The sequence below is a fragment of the Dipodomys ordii genome, unplaced genomic scaffold (assembly GCF_000151885.1).
Source record: "Dipodomys ordii isolate 6190 unplaced genomic scaffold, Dord_2.0 Scaffold10, whole genome shotgun sequence".
Classification (NCBI taxonomy): domain Eukaryota; kingdom Metazoa; phylum Chordata; class Mammalia; order Rodentia; family Heteromyidae; genus Dipodomys; species Dipodomys ordii.
In genome coordinates this window covers 25,979,425-26,002,993 of record NW_012267226.1, presented here as the reverse complement: position 1 = coordinate 26,002,993, position 23,569 = coordinate 25,979,425, and the positions used below count along the sequence as shown (strand labels likewise).

Below are 23,569 nucleotides of genomic sequence, written 5' to 3'. Positions count from 1 at the left end.
ACAACTAACAACAACAACAAAAAGTAATATTCCTACTCTACGGGAGGAAACAGCGAAGAGAAGGGACACTCTACTAGACCAGTGGGAAGAGGCTGGGAGTCCAGATAAAAAGAAAGTTATGGGCAATTTCTTTTCTGGGAAGGGATCATTTAAGCCATCATCATCCCAGGAAAGGAGAGTGAGTTTGCCGACGTAACCGTAATTGCTAAAAATTTAACACAAAGCATCCTCTCCAGAGAGTCCCGCACCTGGGCAAGGCTGTGCGGCTCAGCTGTGGAGAGCTGTGTCTACACTCGCATTTCCATTACAACTTGTCACTTCACTGAGGAGTAAGGCCACAATGGTTCAGGAGGGAATTCAGCGGAATTCAACCAAAACAGAGTGAGAATTGAAAAAAGAATACTGACGAGGGCAGCTGGGAATGCTTCCCCAGAGCGTGCAAACACAGGCCTGACCCTCTCCCGCAGAGTGCTCCCTCCTGGTCAGCACAGGAGCCGGTGTGAACCCTGACCTGCCGCACGGCCAGTCGGCATCTCAGCTATGAACAACGACAGACCCGTGAGAGAGCGCCAAGAGAGGAGAGCCCAGAGCAGACGGGAGAGCAGGGCGGACACGCTTCCTCCCTGCGGTCCCTGGCTTGAGGTCAGGCCGTCTGGCTCAAGGGTTGGCCCTCCGTGGACAAGTTGTTTAGCTTTCGTATGCTGGGCAGGAGGTGGTTAGGGCCTTGGGAGGGCTCAGGCCCGCCGGTGCCTCATGAACCCGGGCAGCCTCACGAAGGCCCAGGGTCACAGTTCAGTACTGATGGAGACGAGACCCCTGCTCCTCTCAGGAGCAGTCTGGAATAATTTGAATTTGAGACACCAAACATTCATTTTTTCCTTAGGTAACATGTTTGTCTCGTTTCCTCTGAATGGCTCACTCTGCTGAGTAGGAAATGTAAAGTAACTGTTTAAAAGGGTCTTTATCTTCTGCAGCACGCACCGTGCGGCAAGTTCAACTTCCTTGCTGCCCACGGTCTCTTCTGGGGCCCGGCCTTCCCGTCATCTGTGACTCACCACATAGCTTCTCATTAATCGATGCTAAATACCGTCCCGGGTGCTACTGAAAATGGAAGATAAAAACACTCAAGGAAAAGTTTAACTAATGCAGCTAGATTGAACTATGCAAAAAAAAAATCCCACCTCTCTCATTTCTTCCTCTCCCTTTTCTTTTGTTTTCTACTCACCTCTTCATTCTCATTGTCTAGGATAGCCCTTCCTGGGGAGGGGGGGGGGAGGAAGACCCCGGGGCCTCCTCCCACCTGCCTCCCACCCCGGGTTTGGTTTGCCCTGCCTCCTCTCCGGTTCCCCCTCGGCTCCTCAGGCTACCGGTCGGTCGGTCGGGTGTCAGTCTTGGCTTACAAGCGTTACTTTCATTCACCAGAGACTGCATTGTTGCTTTCCTGGCAGCACAGGTCCTCAAGGACCCCCAGGGGTCAGAAATTTCAGTCAGGCTGGAGAACAGAAGCTTGAGGCAAGGAGAGCTTCGGTGGCCCACAGAGAGGGCCACAGGCATCCGGAGGCTCCCGCTGGGAGACTCTTGCTTTCTGCACAGCTCATGGCCAGCATTGCTGGCTCCTGCTGCTCCGGCCCACCTCTTCAGGGGTGTTTGGAAGACGGAGAATCTACCCCAGGGCAAAGGGCAGACATAGTTATTAACCGTGAGAACAGACCAGGTTCCTCCGTTTCTGTGTTCCTCTTCTGTCCTACAGCCTACTGCAGTTCAGATGTCCCCTCTCCTCTTCATCCTGCTAAGCAAAGGGCCCTGGGACCGCCTGATAACTGCCTGCGGGCACTCGTGAAGTCTTCTGTTTCCAACCCTGGTGCATGTGTCTCCAACAGTAAGTATCAGGCTACGCTACTGTTGAAGTAGGAAAAAAGGTGTCAGACCTCACAGTGCCAGATCAAAGCTTGGAGGTTACAAATTCTCTCCATCTCCATCCTGAAGCAGCTAACCACACTGCCCGTTCCCTTTTTAACTCCAGAGACGGATTTCTATTGCCCAGTTCCAGAATACAGTGTGTGCCAGGATGACATCTGTGTATAACAGAGAAAAGCGTTGAGCAGGGAATCAGAGCTGACTTTTCAATCATTCAATCAACTAACATATCCTGAGTACCTTCTTATTACCAGTGTTAAATGCTGAATAAAGCAGTCTCAAGTTCTGCAAACACTTTAACTTCCTTCCTCCAATAAGGAAAACTTTTACCACAAGAAGAAACCTGATGAGCAAAGTACTGAGTACTAAGACAGTAATCTACAGAAACATTTTAATAAAAAATCTGTGCAATAGCCAGTTACCGGTGGCTCACGCCTGTAATCCTAGCTACTCAGGAGGCTGAGATCTGAGGATCATGGTTCAAAGCCAGCCCGGGCAGGAAAGTCCGTGAGACTCTTATCTGCAATAAACCATAGAAAACTGGAAGTGACGCTGTGGCTCAAGTGGTAGAGCGCTCGCCTTGAGCTGAAGAGCACAGGGACAGTGACCAAACCCAGAGTTCAATCACCATGACTGACCAAAAAAAAAAATCTGCACAAAGTATGTTCTCTCTAGTCCATCCCTCTGCCGGACAGAAAGCAATCACGACCCACACTTGCTATTCTCCTGATTTTTTTTTTTTAAACTCCTGACTTTTAGGGCATCTAAAGCCTAAGGAGTCCAGACCTATCATGCTAACATCCTTTAGGTTCTAGTTCATTAACTGTTGGAAGGAAGGCGGCAGTGAGTCATGAAGCGCTAGCGATGGGAAAATGCAGTGTGAACACACACAGGCGTGTGTGCCACGTGAACATGGCCCCACGTACACAGTGTGAACATGGCCCCACGTACACAGTGTGAACATGGCCCCACGTACACAGTGTGAACATGGCCCCACGTACACAGTGTGAACATGGCCACACGTACACCGTGTGAACATGGCCACACGTACACCGTGTGAACATGGCCACACGTACACAGTGTGAACATGGCCCCACGTACACAGTGTGAACATGGCCCCACGTACACCGTGTGAACATGACCACACGTACACCGTGTGAACATGGCCACACGTACACCGTGTGAACATGGCCACACGTACACAGTGTGAACATGGCCACACGTACACAGTGTGAACATGGCCACACGTACACAGTGTGAACATGGCCCCACGTACACAGTGTGAACATGGCCACACGTACACAGTGTGAACATGGCCACACGTACACAGTGTGAACATGGTCACACGTACACAGTGTGAACATGGTCACACGTACACAGTGTGAACATGGCCACACGTACACAGTGTGAACATGGCCACACGTACACCATGTGAACACACACCCATTTTTTCAGCAGCTTGGGTTGTGGCATTTCTACACAACACTACTTATGAGATAAAGACATTTTATGATTTGACTACAACTTTTACTACCACCTGCTTTCAATCCCTTTAAGTCTTATGATCCTCAGTTCAGTTCCACACCTACCCGCTCTCTACAGAACCCATGGACTTGAGAGAGAAACTGGGAGGCTGTCCATCTCCACTTCCTTTGCTAAAGCAAGCACTGGGAAGGAAAGGGTGATTTAATTTGGCTCTGGATTCCACTTAGACCCTGAAGAGGCTGCTCTTTCAGAATGCAGTGAACACAGCCTATAAACCTTGAATTGAGTCAACTGATGAGCCAGGTAAAGTGTCATCGAGGTATCTTTGTAAATCAGAGCAGCACCAGATGTGACACGGGCGTGTTGTGGAGCAGGCGGTGGGCGGGCAGTGGTTGGGGGAATGGAGACGCAAGGAGCCGTCACGGCCAAGGAGTAGCATAGAACTCACAAGAGGACGGGGAGACAGGAAGGGAAGAGGAATCTGACTGTTGTGTCACGGAGTTGCTAATGGACTTGCTGTTTGTACTTTAACCCTCAAAATATTTTTCTGAGGTCTTCAGGAAAAAAAAAATTAAAGGAAAGCTTACAAAGATAAAATACCCTACCTTTTTGAGCAGACACTATGGAGAGTACGCAATCATTACATGGAGGCCCGACTCTCCATCTGAGCCAGCTGCTTCCCCGTCCTAGTCCAGGACGGGCCAGGGAACCCAATCTCACAGCCATGTGCCGGGGGCACATCACCAACATGCCCACTGCTCCTCCACACCGCAACGAGACTTCTGAAAGAGATCTGCAGCTGCAGCAGTGGGCCGTTTGCTCTGGTTCTACCACAAGGTTTGGAACATCACGCAAAACTAAGCACTTAAAAAGGAACTAAGAGACCTCAAACGTGCAATTCTTTTCTCTAAAAGAATGCCATTTCCAGCCCAGCTCTGAGTTCTGTCAGCTTAAAACACCTTTTTACGAAAGAGAAAAAGAGCTAAATAGCTGCTTCACCAAAAAGGAAATGCATCTGACAACGACAGAAGCTGCATTTCCCCTGTCTATGACGCTGGCACGGATGGGGTGGTGGTGAGCACTGGGGCTCCTCACAAACCAGCGCTGGAACCTGCACACTTCCCTGGGCACACCTCCAATGGGCGGAAGGCAGCGACACCTGCACATCCGTGTCTACAGCACACATTACACACACGCATCACAATGAAACTCTCTGTAGTTACTATACACTAGTCAAAAAAACAAAACCCGCAGCAGTTGCTTGGGAGAATGCAACAAAGCAGGAAGAGTAAGGCAGAGGCTTCTTCCTACCGCGACTCCAGCAGCCAGGTGTCAAAGGCAAGCAGGGCACAGGGCGGTTTAGTGGTGAGGTGCTGCCCCCATGGACAGCAGCAGATCTGACCAAGGACAAAATCTTTCAAATACTTTTTATTTCCTTTGCATAGTATAAAGTAGAGGAAATAACTACTGCCCTGATTAGCCATATAAAGACTTATCTTCACATGAAGACCTTTCAGGCCATTGGAGAGGTTCAAATAGAAAACCATTGTTTAGGGCTGGGAAGGTGGCTCTGTGGTAGAGTGCTTACCTAGCATGCATGAAGCCCTGGGTTTGATTCCTCAGTACCACATACACAGAAAAATCCAGAAGTGGCGCTGTGGCTCACTAGCCTTGAGCAAAAGAAGCTCAGGGGCAGTACCCAGGCCCTGAGTTCAAGCCCCAGGTCCAGCAAAAAAAAAAAATACAATAAAGGCACTGTTTAGGGTTTTGAGAAGAGCCAGAAGGGCAAGAATCTGAGTGCTTCTCTAAGATTCATTCGCTGAATCCTGACCACCAATGGTGCTGAGCAGGTCTGTGAGGCAATCAGGAGCTAAGAACTGCCTTCCTGAGTGGATTTACTGCCTACCCAAGAGGAGCGGAAGTTCTCCTTTCACCAGTGAGATCAGGGAGAGCCAACTCCACCAGAGCAGGCCCTCGCTTCTCGGTCTCAGACCTGGCTGATAGAGCGGTGAGAAACAGATTTCTCCTGTTTATAACTTATCCAATGTAGCATGTGTGAGTTACGAATCTCTCTTGTCTATAACTTATCCAATCTAGTGTGAGTTATAGGAACTCACATGGACAGCAGGGGCTTTCAACCTGAGCACTGTTGACACTTTTGGCTAAGCAATTTATTCTTTTGTGGCCTTCTCTCATCTGATGCCAATCGCAGCTGTGCTCCAATCCCACCCACCCACATGGCCAGATGGCCAGAGCTGCTCCAGACTCTTCCGCCAAACATCCCAGGAGACACCGGGGAGAGAACTAGACTGTTACTGCAAACCATTAGGTGCATTGATGATGCTTAGTAAGCTCGTCTGAGAAGTAAACACAGATTTAATTTCACAAAGGAGGGAATTAAGGATAGAGCTTGACAACTCCTGGTGTGCAGGAAGCAGAGAGAAAGAGGGAAGGAGATATACATACCCCTACCTCAGGATAAGGCCCAGCCCAGCCCCAAAGGCACTACTTCCTACACCAGGCTGTCTTCCAAGGTTTTCTGGGCCTTCCACACCAGTGCCCTCTGCTAGCCAGGCCTCTGCCTGAGGCGCCTGGGGACACTGGACTTTCTAACATCTGGATCAGAAACCAGACGGGACTCTGAAAGCACCATGTGCACGCACCGCTGAGAAATGACTGTGGAGGAGTTCTGTGGTTTTCAGCACTAAGCCCAGGGTCTTTTTATTATGAAAACATCAAACTAACACAAAACTGAATATAGTATAATGGGCCCCCGTCAACTGTGCACACCTCCTCGTAAAACAAGCAACTTTCAGTACTATGGCTTCATTTACACTCCAACCCACCTCCCTGTATGAGACAGAAGCAAATATCAAATACCATACCTTTTAATTTTGAATCATTTTAGTAGGTATTATAAGGACTCTTCCCAAAAAGAAACGTTATGTTATCACACCTGAAAAGTTGTCAGTGAAACAGTTGATTATTTGCAAGACTGATAAACCCTTAGCCAAACTAACCAAAACTAACTAAAGCAATGAGAAAGGGCTATCCCAATGGGCACCAATAAAGTTCAGAGATCATTAGAGAGTACTTGAAAACTACTAATGCAATAAATGAGAAAATCTATACAAAAGGAATACAAATAGGAAAGCAAGAAATCAAATTGTCCATATCTGCCAATGTTATAATCTTATGCTGAGAGGACCCGAAAGGCTTCAACAAAAACAAGATCTGATGAAGCTTCTAGCAAAGTATCAGGAGCTAAAAATCAGTATTTGTTTGCTTTTTTGGGTTGGTCCTTGGGCTTGAACTCTGGGCCCGGGCCTTGTCCCCGCGCGCTTTTGCTCAAGCCTCGCCCTCTAGCTCAAGGAGCCACAGTCCTACTCGGGCTTTCTGGTGATTACTTGTAGATTAAGAGTCTCAGGGACCTTCCTGCCCAGACTAGTTTCAAACTATGATCCTCAGATCTCAGTGCCCTAAGTAGCTAGGATTACAGGGGTGAGTCAACAGTGCCTGGCATCATAGCTTTTTAATATGTCAGGAATTTGAAAAAGAAATCAGGAAATAATCCCATTCACAATGACTAAAAAAAAAAACAACAACTCTGGAATCAACAAAGAGTGAAAGATGTCTAAAAAGATAAAACACTGACTAAAGATACCAGAAGATGAAAATCCTCACAATTTTTGGGATCCAAGAGCACTGTGAGTAGCTATACTACTGAGACACAGACTCAGAAAGTCATTCTCCACACAACTGAGAAAATTCAATCGTAAGATTCATATCAAAACGTAAACTGCCTAAAGTAGCAAGGTAATCCGAAGTAAAAAGAGCAATGCCAGAGGCTTTACAATACTCGACTTCAATTATACTCTAGTGCTAAGGTAACAGTATCAATGTGGTGCTGGTGCAAGCAGACACGAAGAACAGGAGTAAACCAACCCAGAAATCCAGAGCCACAGCCATCTGAGTATTTTGACAAAATTGTCAGCATCCTGCACTGAAGATAAGACAGGCTTTTCAACGAGCGTTGGGAAATGACTGTGATGTGCTAAAACCAATCCAAAATGGACCAAAGACGTGAGTGTGAAACTGAAAGTACTACAGAAAACAGGAGAATTTAATCAGGATGTAAGAGCAAGAACGGACAAATGGGAGCGCAGTGAATTTAATCAGGATGTAAGAGCAAGAACTGACGAATGGGAGCGCAGTGAATTTAATCAGGATGTAAGAGCAAGAACGGACAAATGGGAGCGCAGTGAATTTAATCAGGATGTAAGAGCAAGAACTGACAAATGGGAGCGCAGTGAATTTAAAGGTTTCCGCACCTAGGACAAAATTACTAGGATGATGATGGAAGGACAGTAAGAAAAGCAGCAGACTGAACATGACCAGAGCAGTAGACTGAACATGGCCAGAGCAGTAGACTGAACATGGCCAGAGCAGCAGACTGAACATGGCCAGAGCAGTAGACTGAACCAGTAGACTGAACATGGCCAGAGCAGTAGACTGAACATGATCAAAGCAGCAGACTGAACATGGCCAGAGCAGTAGACTGAACATGATCAAAGCAGTAGACTGAACATGATCAAAGCAGCAGACTGAACATGGCCAGAGCAGTAGACTGAACATGATCAAAGCAGTAGACTGAACATGGCCAGAGCAGTAGACTGAACATGATCAAAGCAGTAGACTGAACATGGCCAGAGCAGTAGACTGAACATGGCCAGAGCAGTAGACTGAACATGACCAAAGCAGTAGACTGAACATGGCCAGAGCAGTAGACTGAACATGGCCAGTGCAGTAGACTGAACATGATCAAAGCAGCAGACTGAACATGACCAAAGCAGTAGACTGAACATGGCCAAAGTCCATTATGCCAACATAGGAAAATCACCCTTCGTACAATTGCACACACTTTATTGAAAAAAATGAAACCTTCTTCCCACTCCTAATAACCACTTTCTAAAAGTGACCACTAAGACGTCAGTTAACAATCCAGGTAATGGTGCTGCTCATGCTTCTGCTCCTAACCATGTGAAAGGAGGCTGACATCAGGAAGACCAGGGTAGGAGGCCAGACCTCAAATGAAGTGACCAGGAAGAGCACAGTTTAGGCAAAAAGCAAAAATAACCAGACAAAAAAGGCTGGAGGTGTGGCTCAAGTGGTAGAGCTCCTACCTTATAGCAAGCAAGCCCTAAGTCCAAACCCCAGTACTACTGCAAGAACAACCCCCCCAAATGTGTGTATGTAGCCCTACACTACTTGTGGAGTAGTATGCCACAGTTGTGAACCACTCCCTTATCGGTTTTGATGATCTTCTGATTTCTGATCATCGCTATTACAAATAACCTGCATACCGATGAGCAAGGACTTTGGATGGGGTGGTACTGAGACTTTACTGCAGGGTAGCTTGCTAGGAAGGTGCTAAACCACTGGAGTCATGACCCTCCATCCCGTCCTTATGCATATAGGCTTTTAAGTCTTCCAAGTGGATGGGCTAGATCTTTAGTGATGAAATTGTTAGGTCCAAGTATGAATGGATGTGTACATTATTCCACACTTCAATCAAAATACACCTTTGCAGTAACTATTGTGCTGCATCTTCTCTTGATAACTACATTTGCATTTTTCTTATGAACTATCTATTTACTTCTAGGGTCATTTTATGAAGTTTTTTGATTTTGGTCATGGGGCTTGAACTCTGGGCCTGGGCACTGTCCCTGAGCTTTTACTCAAGGCTAGCGCTCTACCACTTTGAGTTACAGCTCCCTGTCTTGTTTTCTTGTAGACTATTGGAGTAAGTTGTCTCATGGACTTTCCTGTCCGGGCTGGCTTTGAATGTCAATACTCAGATCTCAGCCTCCTGGGCAGCAAGGATTATAGGCATCATTTAAGTTGTTGTCCTTGCACTTAGGAATGAGTCTCTCCACTCAACTCTCTATGATAGAGTTTCTGTGGAACATCATTAGCACAGCACGTCTGGTAGAGCCCTACCTACTGGCATCAAACGTGAGAGGAAGACATAGCTTTTCAGATCACCCACAAGCTCAACAACGGAAAAACCTCTGTACCCCATGTCAGGTCATGAGTAAGAATAGATTTTTCTTGGTCCATATACTCTTATTTTATTCTCAGCTGCCTAATCTGACATGACTACACACACACCTCTTGAAAACTGTCATTTCTGCAGTAAACTTGCTACATGCCATGACACTGATAGCCCATTTCAAGCTATTTTGGAAAATAAGATGTTAGCCGAAGTTAGTACACTATAAACTTAGAGAAAATAACTGCTAGTTTCCTTAAAATGTAAAGTTATCTGGTCTGAGTCACAAATCTGGTGCTGAAACTTGTCCCTACCTTCCTAAGTGGGTACCACCTTCCTACACAGCCTCCTCTCCTTGACGATAAACTGCTTCTCTAGCTCATGCTTTTTCACCCAGCACTTTCCTGCATTTTTGCTTCCAAAGCTTAAATAATTTATTTCCTCCAGTCCCAGGAAAATAACTGTTGTATTAAGACAGACTGAATGGATAAGAAAATATTTCCTAATGGTTAGCCTGAGCCATTTCCTTCCTGTCACCTTGGAACTTCATTCTGGGAAAAAAGAAGAGGACAGGTGTACAGTAGGCTCGGTAATGGCCCCCAGTGATGCCTGTGCTGGAAATCCCTGGAGACCATGGACACGGAGTGTTGCAGGGCTGTGCAGACATGCTGAGAGGTTCCCCTGCTCGTCCGGTGGGCCCAGCGATGCCCAAGGGTCCGTGGCAGATGGCCAGGGAGACACATAAAACGAGAGGCCGGGCACGGACACACAGGGCCAACGGGGAGTGGGCTGCGTAAGAACTTCTGGCCTCCAGGACTGTGAGGACAACGCTGCTAGTGGTTCCGAGCCATTGAGCATGTGATACTTTGTTGCAGCAAAAACAGAAAACTAATACAAAGCATTTGACAACGTTTTATTGTGAAATATTGGATTTAGAAAAAAGTACAAAAATGTCAACAGTCAGATGTGTACAAGTACAGTATTTTGATCATCTATACATGTGAACAGCTTAACAGGTTCATTGCAGAATGCATATTTAGACCAATACAATCTAAAAAGGACTGCAATATTCACAGGCTATTAACACATAAATAACTTGAGCCAAAATGGACCTCACTGGTAAATGCTAATTAATCGCAGTAATCAGGCTAAAAGCACAATACAGCACACTATAGTATCTTCTTACATTTAAAGAGTATCAGCTCATTAAGTCAATATACTACAGATCCAGGACTGGGACTCAATTACTAGTTTATACAGCTGCAAGATTTTTTTATAAAGTAAGATAATGGAATAAAGATAGGGTATTTAATTAGGGCTAAGTACCATGGAGCCCCTAAATGGATTTAACCTTAGAATTTACAAAGCTTAATGAATTAAACTAGCTTTTTCAAGGTTTTTTGCTAGCTAAAAGGGGAAGGGTAACTTTCTTTTGTAGCATCTCCAACAAGGTATAAGAACTACTACAATTTATTTTAGAACCACAATGATCCCTGTGGATTGACAAAGGGTATTATAAACCCAGAATACAAAAGCTTACAAATTTTAAAGAAAAGTAATGATTATCTTGTGAAATTAGTGAATCTTGAAAACATTAAAGTCCATGTTAAGGCATTATCAATCATGGTTGAAAGCAGTGAATTTAAGATTACTTATGTGAAAATTTCATAAATAAGCATTACCCACCATGTTTGATAGTAGCAAATTTAAGATTACTTGTGTGAAGATCTCATAAAAATAGCTGGTTTAGTTTTTCCAAATCTGACTGATTCAATCATACCATTTCTTGAAAATCACCCCAGATGATGTGTTTCCAAACTGGATAAATATTCATTATCATTATAATAAACAACTATAAGTAGTCTACTGAAACATGAATCATGTTAAAAAGAATTGATACAATCACCATGTTTTCTTAAGAAAGCTTATCTTTGATATGAAATTCGCAATCAACATTTGTCTAAAAAGGAAACCTTCAAAATTGAGTAACAGTGTACTTCAAACAATTTATCTCTGTCCACAAATTCCTAGAGGAAATCTTTTAATCTATACAGTGTATCTAACAATGCCTGAGGTTTTAATATAGAACTGGTTACTAAGTAGGATATCAATTTCCATTACAGACTGAAAAAAACTAGTAACTTCATATAATCTATTCCACATTATCTTAGTTCTATTGATAAAGACTCTGAGGCAATTTTATTAGTGCCTGAATCTTACAGAGGTTCCAATTTATACAAAGATAAGCAGATTAGATTATAACAAGTTAAAATTTTGCAAGTTTGCAAAGCGTACAAATTAAGTATGACGTATATATAAATATTAATTTAGATAACCACATAATATAGAGAAAGCAGATATATATGAATCACTGTAGAAGCCAATTTTATATAAAAAATAAAGAAAAACATGGAACATTAAATGACATGAAGCTATATAGCCAAAAAAAAAATAAAATTACTCTTATCAGAAATGAGTTAAAACTAAATTTTTAGAGAAGCATCTCAGCGAAATTAAATGAATAGCCAACTGCTTCCCTTATCACACACACAAAAAAAGCACAAAATCTAGTCTATATGCATGGTCAGTTCTCAATACGCAACCCCAAACACATTACTAGCAACTTTGATTTCTTTTTGAAATAGGCTTTTGTACATAAGCATTTATATACAAACATTTATTAAACATGATTTTAAAACAAACTATGTACAAAAGATCAGCATTCCTATAAATAAAAACATTGGGTGGCAAAAAGGCACTTGTAAGTAAAAATCTACAGTTTTTACAAAACAAAAACACATTTTACCTTGGGTATTGAACAATAAACATGAAATCCTATACCAGTAATGAAAATGCTAGGTTATTGACTGACATTAATGGTGTAACTTTTAAAAACATATGTACATATATTCTGAAGTCCACTTAATAAAGCACCATGATTCTCTCCTAGTTCATGTAGATACAAAGTAAAAATACAATTTTTCCCAAACCAGTGTTCACATTTTCCTTGTTTAAATGTTTTGTATTTCTAAACTGAAAACTTTATCTGAAATTAGCATAGTGTTAAAGAAAACCCAAAACACCAAGCCCTGCTGCTATGACTTCTTCAAACCAAATCTACTCTGTTATTGCATTTTATAAAGAGCGCTACTCCATTACAACTGTTTCATACTATTGCTGGCAAAAAGTTTCTGGATATCAAATAATCAAAGTTACTTCAAACCAGTTGAAGCTTTATTTGAATGCTTTACAACTTAAAAAAGGCTATACATCAGTTACAAAAGTGAGTAGGAAACACACCAATTCATCTGGTGTGCAAAAATATTTTTCCACTACACAGAATTTCAGGGCTTCACAGCTTCCTTCCCCACCCTGCCCCAAATTTACATTGTCAACAGAAACACTAAACAAATAAATTTTCAAGGAGATGTTAGTATGCTTCCACTTTTGTCAAACTTTTTACCCTTTGACAATGCTGCAACCTGTTTGAGTAGTTCTCTGTTTTTGGCCTGTGAGAGACAAAAATTCAAGGTTTAAAAAGACTGAAGTATTACTAAGTGCCATGGTGAAAGAAGAGTACTACTTTAACATCTCTTTCCATCTACGCCTCAGAAGATCTCGCTAAAACACTGGAGAAAATTTTATATTGGCTTATTGGATCTCTTAGTAAACGTCAGTACTATGCTTCTTGTTTCAAATCAAAGTTCACCACCATCCCCCTCAAAAAAAAAGGCAATAAAGTGGATCAATTTAAAAGGTTTAATTTTTTTTTTTATCAGCTGTGGAGCCTGAACCCTGGGCCTGGGCGCTGTCCCTCAGCTCTTCAGCTCAAGGCAAGCGCTCTACCACTGAGCCACCTTCCCAGCCCCCTAAAAGGTTTAAATTTTAAACCGGTCCTTTACCTTAACACACAAAAACTATTTAAATAAGATGAATTTTGTAATTAAAAAATTAAAGAATCAATCAAGGGCACAATTGAGAAGACTTTTTCAGCAAGCTGTATCAGGTCTTTCTACTGTCTTGTAAAAAAAAAAAGCATCAGAAATTGTTTTTGCAAGAATTATTTACTTTGATTAGTTTGTGAAAAGCCTCTTCTTGATAATTTTTAAATTGTGTATGTGCAAAGGAGTTAGCTAGCATCCAGCAAATCAGTGTACAAGTACAATGCATCCTGACGGACAGCCCTCTCTCAATCTGCCCAGTGTGTGCTCACATGGAAGCGTGGCTTTTGCTTAAGGCTAGCTTTACACTTGAGCCGCACCCCCGGCGGGCCCCTTCCTGGGTTGGACTCAGTCTTGTACTTGCCCTGAGCCATGCCTCCAGCCCTGCTATTCTGTTTCTAAAGTGCCTATCAGACCCACGCTTTCTGGTTTTATTTCTGTTTACCTGCCTTAGTTTTTACTGTTTTTATGACTTAAGCACTGTTTTTAATCTCATAAAATCTCATTAAAAAAAAATTTGGCTAGGTATGCTGGCCCTACTTCTGTCAGTGGAGAACTTGGGTAAACATTTTCATAGTCTGACTGCCTTTGTTATGCAATACAGTACCCTGTGTGTGGAAGCTTCCCTACGTACAACATAAATGATCGAGTGAGCGTGTGCTAAATCTGAGCCAGAATGTGAAGAACGGTAATAGTTTAGAAACGGACCACTGCTTCAAAAATAACAACGGTGCTGAAGAGACCCTCCAGCTAAGGTTTGGAAACCATTTTACATCACAACCGATTTCAAAAGCATTTAAAATAACCATTTTAAACACATTTCTTTTATATAAAAGGAGATTCTAGCCTGTTTTATAAAAATTATTTGCCAATATTATCTTTATATTTTTCATAGGACTAATATTCTGAATCTATAGCTTTTCACATAATTAAAATCTCTTGAATCTATTTCTAATGTCCTTTAAAAATTCTTAGAACAAAAACATAACAGATAACAGCCTAACTGCCAGTCCTCCAGGGACCACTGATTATGTCTACTGAGAAAACAGACTTAGTAGTCACAATCTTCATTTCTACCCTAATTGCAGCTTTCATATGTCCAGGAAGCTGTCTTCTGTGGATGTCATCTTTCCCTGGCTCCATTCTCCAAGCTCTTCATATTGATTCTGATGATTTCCAAAACTTTTCAAACTAATACCCACGACTTCCAAAACCCAGGTCTTGCAGTGCTATCTGGCTTCATTCTCTGTCCCCTGCCATTTTCCAAACTCTTCATATGATTTCCAAATCCTCAGTGCTGTTTCATGCATGCAATCATGTCACATTTTTTTAAAGATCTGAATACGGTTTCTAGTCCATAGCAATCGAATAATAAAAAGGGGGTAATTTTCAATTCCAAGCTCAATTATGATTTCAAAGAACAATCTGAAGTTGGATGCCGATTGCTCACGCCTATAATCCTAGCTATCTACTCAGGAGGCTGCATTCTGAGGATAGTGGTTCAAAGCCAGCCTGGACAGCAAAGTCTGTGAGACTTTATCTCCAATAAACCAGCAAAACCCCAGAAGTGTAAGTATGGCTCAAGTGGTAGAGTGTTAGCCTTTAGCCATAAATAAAGCTCAGGACAGGGCCCTAAATTCACACACACAAATCTAAAATTTGAGAAGGATTTTTACCTTGCCTTTAAACAGAAAACCTCAGAAGACAAACTAAGTGACTGGCAGCTAGAGGTGTCAAGTAGCACATTCATAATCATTCCATTCATTACTTAGCTGACCAGATCTAAGGGATGTGGTTTAAATGTTTCCATTACTTGTTAGTTATATCATGTAATCTAGAGCTAAAATAGGCCTACTGGCTAAAAACAGTACATTTAAGCAACACACATGTCAGAAAACCAAGCAATGAATGGCATAAAAACATTACACCAGAAGCTAGGCAAGATGGCCCATGCCAGCTATTTTTGGACAGCAGGGACCTGGAAGACAGCAGTTCAGTCCCTGGGGTTCCAAGACTCATCTCTATCACAGGCTAGGTGGTAGCACACGCCTGCCATCTCAGCTAGTACAGAGCTGTGGGTAGGAGGACTGTGGTCTGAAGCCGGCAAGGCCAGAACACAAGGAGGGGCGTGGGCAAGGAGCAGCCGGCAGAGCACATGCTGGAGAGCAGCACGCCCCACAGACATGCCAGACACTTCTACCAGATACTCCTTAAAATCAAGAAATCGGACCTATTATTTTTAGCTCTGTGGTAAATTATAAAGAAAAAGCCTTTAAACAGTGACCTGCTGTTAAGTGGATATAATATGATTTTAACTCATTGGGGTTATAATGCAATATTTAAGTAAATACATATTTGTTTTTATCCTAGAAATACAACTTTGTCACACAGCCTACAAAAGTCAGGAAAAACCCACTAGAACCGCCAGTCGAATGGGAAGAATACTGCAATAAAGAATTAGGTAGATCCTGACTTCAATCTGGCTGTGCAGCATGCTTTGCTATGAACCCTGGAGGTCTCGTTTGTAAGAGGAGCTCCAGAACAAATCAGATATATAAAACACCTACTGAGCATTTAAATGTTTCCATTTCCCTGTAAGCCACTTACCTACTAGATGAGCCTAACTTTAATTCTATAGTCTTGATATTTAAGGGGTGCAATTCTAGGTCAGTACTTAACTCTCAGGATTAAGAGTTTAAAAGGACTGTGTGTTCCAGGACAGCAAGATTCAAAAGTATTAAATGATTATGTTTACTTGTTTCAGTAAAAATCTTACTAGCACCAGCGGCTGCTAAAGGGAGTGGACAGGATGGCTCTGAGCCGTGACAGAGAATCTGTAGCATAACTCAAGACATAAACAAGTCTTCTGAGAACAAAGATAAAAGAGAAGTCTGAAATAACTCAACTAGTGGGAATGAGTGCAGAGAAGGAAAGAGCTGAACTAAACTGGAGAAAGATGTCAGGGCAAATGACTAAAGTCACCGTAAGGTACAAGTAAGAAAGTATGTGGAGAACCCCTTCCTAGGTAAGTATCTGGGACTATGAAACTTCAGGATCAAGCCAACACAAAGAGGGTTCCTTTGGGGCTGCAACTTGACTTAAAAGGCAAAAACAAATTGCTCTTTTCAGTAGTAGTTCTTACTGTTCATAGGTATTCTGTGATCAAGCTCATTCTGTATTTACTTCAGAGCTTTGATTACAAGGCATCAGAGATCAGGAGGAAGATTATATTTCAGGTAATCAACATCCTGCAAGGTGGATGAGAACTGTACTTACTGAACAAAATTCCCATGACAATACTGGCAACCTCTCAGAACAGAGGGCAGACAGACATTCCATAAAATGACCCCTCTTTGATCAAAGTAATTTCCAGATTGATTTTATGAGAGATTCTTGTTCAGAATCTCTTTTAATAAGAACAGGTTTAAGACAGGTTGGCTGTCTCTTGAATTTCTCATGAATTTACTTCTACTCAATTTAAGGTCCTTGCAAAGATATATGCAGAATAGAAAACCACAAAATAGGAACAGCAAATATCCCTTGGTGTTATTAGAATTTAAAAGAAAAACAGAAAAACTTAAAAATGGGACAGAATTAACACCTTTCTTTGAAAGCTGTAGTCTTCCCTTAACTCTGAAATCTGCAAAGACATCCAGGCTAAAGATCTCATTCAAACGTCTAAGCGACAGTCAAGGTGGGGACCGGGGTTTGATCCACCGCATCAAGGAGAAAAGAAGAGGAGAAGAGAAATAACCTCAAACTTGTTACTGATGTTACTCAACAGATACTCCACGTGTCAGAAACATGTAACCCAGTTCAGTTTATGGAGCGTTAAGTGTTGGATGCTCACCATCCCACATACCAGATATGGGATCCACCCTGACTCAACGTCACCCGACTTCCTTCATAGACGGCGATGCCCGAGACTCGGTGGAGGACGAGCCGCGGGCATGGGGAAAGCACTGCTGGCTTGTTGCAGAGGTCACAGGTTCAGCACAACCTGTGACTCACAGGGCTTCCCACAGCCACAGCTGCCCTGACTGACACGCTCTGAGAACTGGTCTACCTACGCAAAGATCTGCCTCCACGTCCGCTGTCAGAGCAATCGCTCCCGAAGACCTTCCTTCCACCTTAGTTTTACATGTAAGTCACTTAGCGTTCTTGTTTTTCACTCACTGTATACAATCCAAACTATCTCCTTCTGAAAATTCATTTGAAGTTTAGGCAAAAGTGTTCAGCATTAATAATCACTTTTCAAGTGATTTCAAATAACAATTTTTAATGGAATCAGGATTAAGAATATATAAAAGTCAAAATCAAAACTGAGATCAGATGTGGTGGCCTACACCAATACTCTAAGTCAGAAGGCAGAAGAAATCAGATGATCATGGTTCAAGGATAGCTGAGGCAAGTTAGCAAGCCTCCTTAACAACCAGCAAGTAGGCAAGGTGGTGTGTGCCTGTAATCTCTGCTACATGGGAGGTACGGGCAGTAGGATCAAAGTTTGGGATTGGCCTAGGCAAAACCAGGAGAGCCTATCTAAGACATGTATTAATTTAACAAGCGCGGGGGGGGGGGGTGGCTCAAGGGACAGTGTGGCTGTCCAGCAAACCTGAGGAGGACCTAACTCAAGCCCCAGTCTCTCTCTCACACACACACCCCCCCCCCAAATACCAACCTCTACTGCCCAAGTTCAGTCCTCTGAGACTAACATGTTATATAAATAATATCATTTACCTGAAGTTGTTCTACGGTTTCTTTATGAGCTTTTTCCATACTGTTCATCTTTGTTCGTAAATTTGACTCTTGATACTGAAAGTCTGCCTTTAGCTCCGTTAACTGAGTGATCAAAAGAGAAAGGACGTTTTGTTTACATGTACATACACGTGTGAACATATATTCATACGCATGTATCTGCTCACATACACAATCACACTATTTTAAGAATGCTTCATAATAAGTATACATTCACCATGAAGGCAGAAGATGTTCACTATAGTTTCCTAGGTTTTAGCACCAATGTGGTGAAATGATGAATTCTGTCAACTATATTCAGTTTGTATTTTTATATCGTAATACCTGGCAATCAGTAAAACTTTTTTTTTTTTTGGGGGGGGGTTGGTCATGGGGCTTGAACTCTGGGCCTCGTTGCTGTCCCTCAGCTCTTCAGCTCAAGGCGAGCACTCTACCACTTGAGCTACAACACCACTTCTAGTTTTCTGGTGGTTAAGAGATAAGAGTCTCATAGACTTTTCTGCCCTGGCTGGCTTTGAACCTTGATCCTTAGATCTCAGCCTCCTCAGTAGCCAGGATTACAGGCGTGAGCCACTGGCGCCCGGCTCAGTGAAACTTTTGAGAAGTTGCCTGTTTTGCTCTGGTTTCACTGCCTAGTGTTTGACAACCTGGTATACCAACAGAAACACTTAATGGCTAAAATCTTGGATAGCACGTCAAAACCTGTACTTCACATTAGTAAGAACAAAGTAAACATTTAAGCTGATTTTGGGTTAAAATAACCCTTCATAGATAAAAGATATAAAGCTTAAGAATGGATAAAAATGATAGATTTAGCAACCAAGAGCTGCCTTATTGTTTCTAAATTATATCCAGGATTTGATACACATCACAAAACCATTTTTATTTGTTTACATTTTATTTTAGCTGGTCCTGGGGCTTGAACTCTGGGCCTGAGCACTGACTCTGAGCTTTTGTGCTCAAGGCTGGCACTCTATCATTTGAGCCACACATAGCCACTTCCAGCTTTTTGTGGTTGTTTGGAGGTAGGAAATTCACGGGCTCTTTTGCCCAGGCTAGCCTTGAACCACTATTCTCAGATCTCAGCCTCCTGGTAGCTGGGATTATAGGCATGAGCCACCAGCACCTGGCACAAGACCATAATGAGAACAAAGCACAGAGATACAACTAATATGAAATGAGGAAAAGGTGGCTACTATGAAAACCTAGACTAAATTAGATAAGATAAAAATCAGTGATTTAAGGAAGACTGAAAGACAATATTTTACACACATAATTGACATAGATAAAAGTACACTATCTTGTGACTTTCAACTAAAAATAAGTTATCTAATTTCATTATTAGAACCACACAGAAATAGCTTCAGGTTATTTTTAAAAGTATGTGTTACCAAAACTGAGGAAGTTTGGTTTTTTTTTCTGTAAATACTCAATCCTAGTAAAGGAATACACATAATGTGCTTTACATTCATCTTTCCAAATCAAAGTTTTGGGCTTATCACCTTCAAATTCAACTAAATTTTCTTTCTCTACATTCTGTCTGTATGTTCTCTATATTCCTAGACTGAAAGATGAACTCACATTAGAGCAACCAACATAATTTCTCTATTCACACACTGGAAGTTGCCCCCAGACCGTCAACTCTGTGTGACAACTGCCTTTTTTATGTTTTACATTCTAATAATCTAGTGTCTGGCTCTAAAAGTCACTGAGTGTGAAACAGTGCAGGAAAATAACAAAGTTGTCATACATTTATAAGAAAAAGCTATAGGCATATAGCTGTTTCAACTTACAATTATTTTCCTTAGGGCACTATTTCACACCTCATTATTGTTTTAAAAGCAGAAAATGTAAACTGCACTATTACAAAAAATCATTTGAACAATTCAATATTCTACAACTCATTACAACTTAGTTTGGAAATTATTGTTGCTTTTAAGGAAGTGTGGCATTTTGTTTAGCTTTTCCAAGGTTACTTGATCTTGTGAACAGAAATATTTAAGACAGTGTGCACAGAATATATTTCATAAATGCCAACTTAAAAAGTGTTAACAGAAGCATAAATCTGTGTGTGTGTGTGTGTGTGTGTGTGAACATGCGAGTGCCAGTATTGGAGTTTCAACTCAGAGCCTAGGTACTGCTCTTGAGTTTTTTGCTCAAGGCTACTGCCCTACCACTTGAGCACAACTCTACTTTTGGCTTTTTGGTTTTGAACTGCAATACTCAAATATCAAATTTCCTGAGTAGTTAGGATTGTAAGTGTACGCCACAGGGACCTGACTCAGTTACCCTATTTTCTACTGTACAGCCACTGCTAATTTTTACATGTTTAATTCACTTCAAGTAAACATTAAAAAGAAAAAGAAAGAAAAACAAGTTCACTAACAACTGAAGTGTGCAAAATTGTAGTACAAAAGTCCTTAAATGTCAGAAGAGAAAGCCAATTCAAGTTCTGCTAAGGACACACAGAGGCATACAATCCCTATGTGTATTTACAATTGTGCCTTCTCCCGCTGGGTATGATGTTGAACACAGCACTACACCGTGTAGACCATAAGTAGGCTCTGTATACCAGAACACCAAGATACCAGTCAGGAGCTGAGGCGGATACCCTGTATGCTCATTCAGACATTACAACCTTTCACAAAATAGTTCTGATGCTTTTACTTTTAAAATCTGAAAACTGAGGCCTAAAGGCAGAAAGTACTGTGTCCAAAAGCACACAGCCACGTGTTAGAACCGGAGTGTGGAGTGGAGTATGACTGGATGACACTTCTCTATATGCCTGCCCACAACTCTGCCATGACGATTTCAGTCTAAGAAAACCATAAACCTGTTTGTTAGCATTTGTCTCTTCAGTAACACAGGATACGTATAGTTCCTTCCTACGAAAGACCTGAGACACCCATAATCACACTATTACTTCTCATCAGTTACTGGATTTAGATTGGCCATTTTTAAATCAGAAGAATTTACATGACATTCCATTTGCATCTCATTTTAAAATTAACACAAGTCACATGATCAGTTATGATGTGAATTATATCAGTATTTAGCAAGCCGTATCTTTACCTTTTTATCTTTTTCCAAGATGGTCTGGTCCCTTTGCTGTAGGAGACGCTTCAGTGACATCACTTCCTCTTTCAGTTGACTTATAAGGACAAAATTGTCTGTTCCCCCACTATCTGCTGACTGATTTATAGAGCTACTAGAAAAAAAAAAGCAAACCATAGTTAAGTGAAGTAGAATGCAAGTTAGCAGGTGTTCAAATTGCATAAATAAGACAATTCCACAAACATCCTTAAGGCTAATGCAAAAAAATATGTACCTGACAGATATGGATGCAACTGGCAAATTACCTTACTAATGGCACACATTACATACACCTGCAGAAATATAATTCAGTATTAGCTTTGAGGGGGTCAATACTTCTAGTGTAAAGCAATAGGCAGCCAATTTGTACAGTAACATCAGTAAACTTTTGGCTAATGAACTAAAATAAAGTCACAGAGTATTTTTTAAATATAAACATTTTCTAAGCAGGCCAATTAAGAAATATCACCATCAGATGTTTCTTTGATAAACAAAGAGAATGATCTCTATTTAGACTTGCTCTCTTTTAAACCCAAAATTTATTCCCCAACTAGAAAAACATAGTTCAGTGCCACTTTCTCAATGCCAAAAGTAAGTTAAAATTGTAACTGATCAGGTTACTCTTCTAGGTGACTCAAAGAAGTCAATGTTGAAGACACTGGATTCTATTCTTATTTTTTTTATCTAGTAATAATTGGCAATCGACTATAAACCATTCAACTACGTTATAGATTTTTACAGCATTGAAGGAATACATTTTTACCTATCTCCATTAGATGGCTTAGACTCCAATTTGGGTTTTTTCTTTGGAGTTTCGTTCTGAATTGCTGCAGAGGATTTATGGCTGAAACCAAACATTAGTTAGAGTCATTACAGTAAAAAGGGCAGAGACATCAAGTTATTCTTACCCCTAAAATATTACTGAGCAATACTGATTGTTTCTTAAGCATAAGTAACCAAAGTTAGAGGTATCAAATCTACAAAAATAATTTTAAATACTTTAGAATATGAAAATGTACTTACCTCTGTTTCCATAGTCCTGGCTCTTGTTCTGGGCTTAGATTGCTAATTCTGAAAAATATATAAATGATATCTGATAGTAACATTTAATATTTATTTAATGTAATTCTTAATAACTGAGTCCAATTATGTTTTCAAAACATTGTAACTTCTTTGCTCAGAAGTATGTTTAAGTTTTTCAAGCTAAACTAATATACTGAATAAATCATCTTTTCATGGGATAAATTCTACTCTAATGACTACTAGCCATCTTAAATTCTTTAAAGCAAATATAATGAAGAGACAATTGCCTTGTTGATCAAGACCTGCATCAATGGGTGAGGTGTACAAGCACATCATTGTAGAACCCTGTTCTAATAGTTATAGGACTGCAGAATTTTAAAAGTCTAGGAATCACTAAACTTTTGCTCTCTACTACTTTATACGAAATTTAGTCCTTTTTTTTGGGGGGGGGTGGGGGTCCGGTCATGGGGCCTGAACTCTGGGCCTGGGCGCTGTTCCTTAGCTTTTCAGCTCAAGGCTAGCGCTCTACCACCCGAGTCACAGCGCCACTTCTAGCTTTTTTCTTTTTGCTTATGTGGTGCTGAGGAATTGAACCCAGGGCCTCATGCATACAAGGCAAGCACTCTACCACTGAGCCACTTTCCCAGCCCTAAATTTTATCCTTTTAAAGTTATACTACTTTTCTAATAATGCAAATTGAAAACTCGGATAATCCAATGTACTGAGAATTGTATATTTTGATGGTCACAAGTCTCTTAATTTGATCCTTTCCTAATTTTCCAAGGAAGTCTCCCTGGTCTTCTAGAATACCATCAGTACCCAGAAGTCTTGCTCAAAAACCTAGGAAACATGACAGTAACAATGACCAGTGGTATAGCATCTGCTATAGCAAGTGACAGCTGTGAGTTGAAGCCCCAGTATCATAAAATAACACAATGAACTTTGTAAGCAAAGTCCAAATCCTAGGTTCTAAACAATCAGTGGAAATAAGTTGGGAGATATACCTTATAATTCTAGTAACTTGAGCCACTCTTCATCTGTGACAATGAATGGCAAGAAAGTTTTTTTTTTACAAATTATATTACCATGTGCACTCTAATTAGATGGCCACATAATTACACACAAATTATGCATTAACCAATTCTTCGAATCATTTATCAGAAACACTTAAGAATTCTTACCTTACTTTTCAGAGTTGTCCATTCCTAGGTACAAACCCACCCTGAGCCACTAGGATTGTCCATCCCTGGATACAAACCCACCCTGAGCCACTAGGATTGTCCATTCCTGGGTACAAACCCAC

At 41.5% G+C, this 23,569-nt stretch overlaps 1 protein-coding gene across 1 annotated transcript in view; it reads right to left on the bottom strand.

The window, feature by feature from the left end:
- Positions 1–10,352: 10,352 nt before the first annotated feature.
- Positions 10,353–23,569, bottom strand: part of Fam76b (family with sequence similarity 76, member B) — a 24,156-nt gene continuing 10,939 nt past the window's right edge. The window contains exons 7-11 of the mRNA XM_013009539.1: positions 22,267–22,314; positions 22,007–22,087; positions 21,223–21,358; positions 18,133–18,234; positions 10,353–12,963 (exon numbers count right to left, since the gene is read on the bottom strand). Coding sequence (XP_012864993.1) covers positions 12,874–12,963; positions 18,133–18,234; positions 21,223–21,358; positions 22,007–22,087; positions 22,267–22,314 — 457 coding nt within the window. The 3' untranslated portion in view covers positions 10,353–12,873. The remainder of the gene's footprint in view (positions 12,964–18,132; positions 18,235–21,222; positions 21,359–22,006; positions 22,088–22,266; positions 22,315–23,569) is intronic.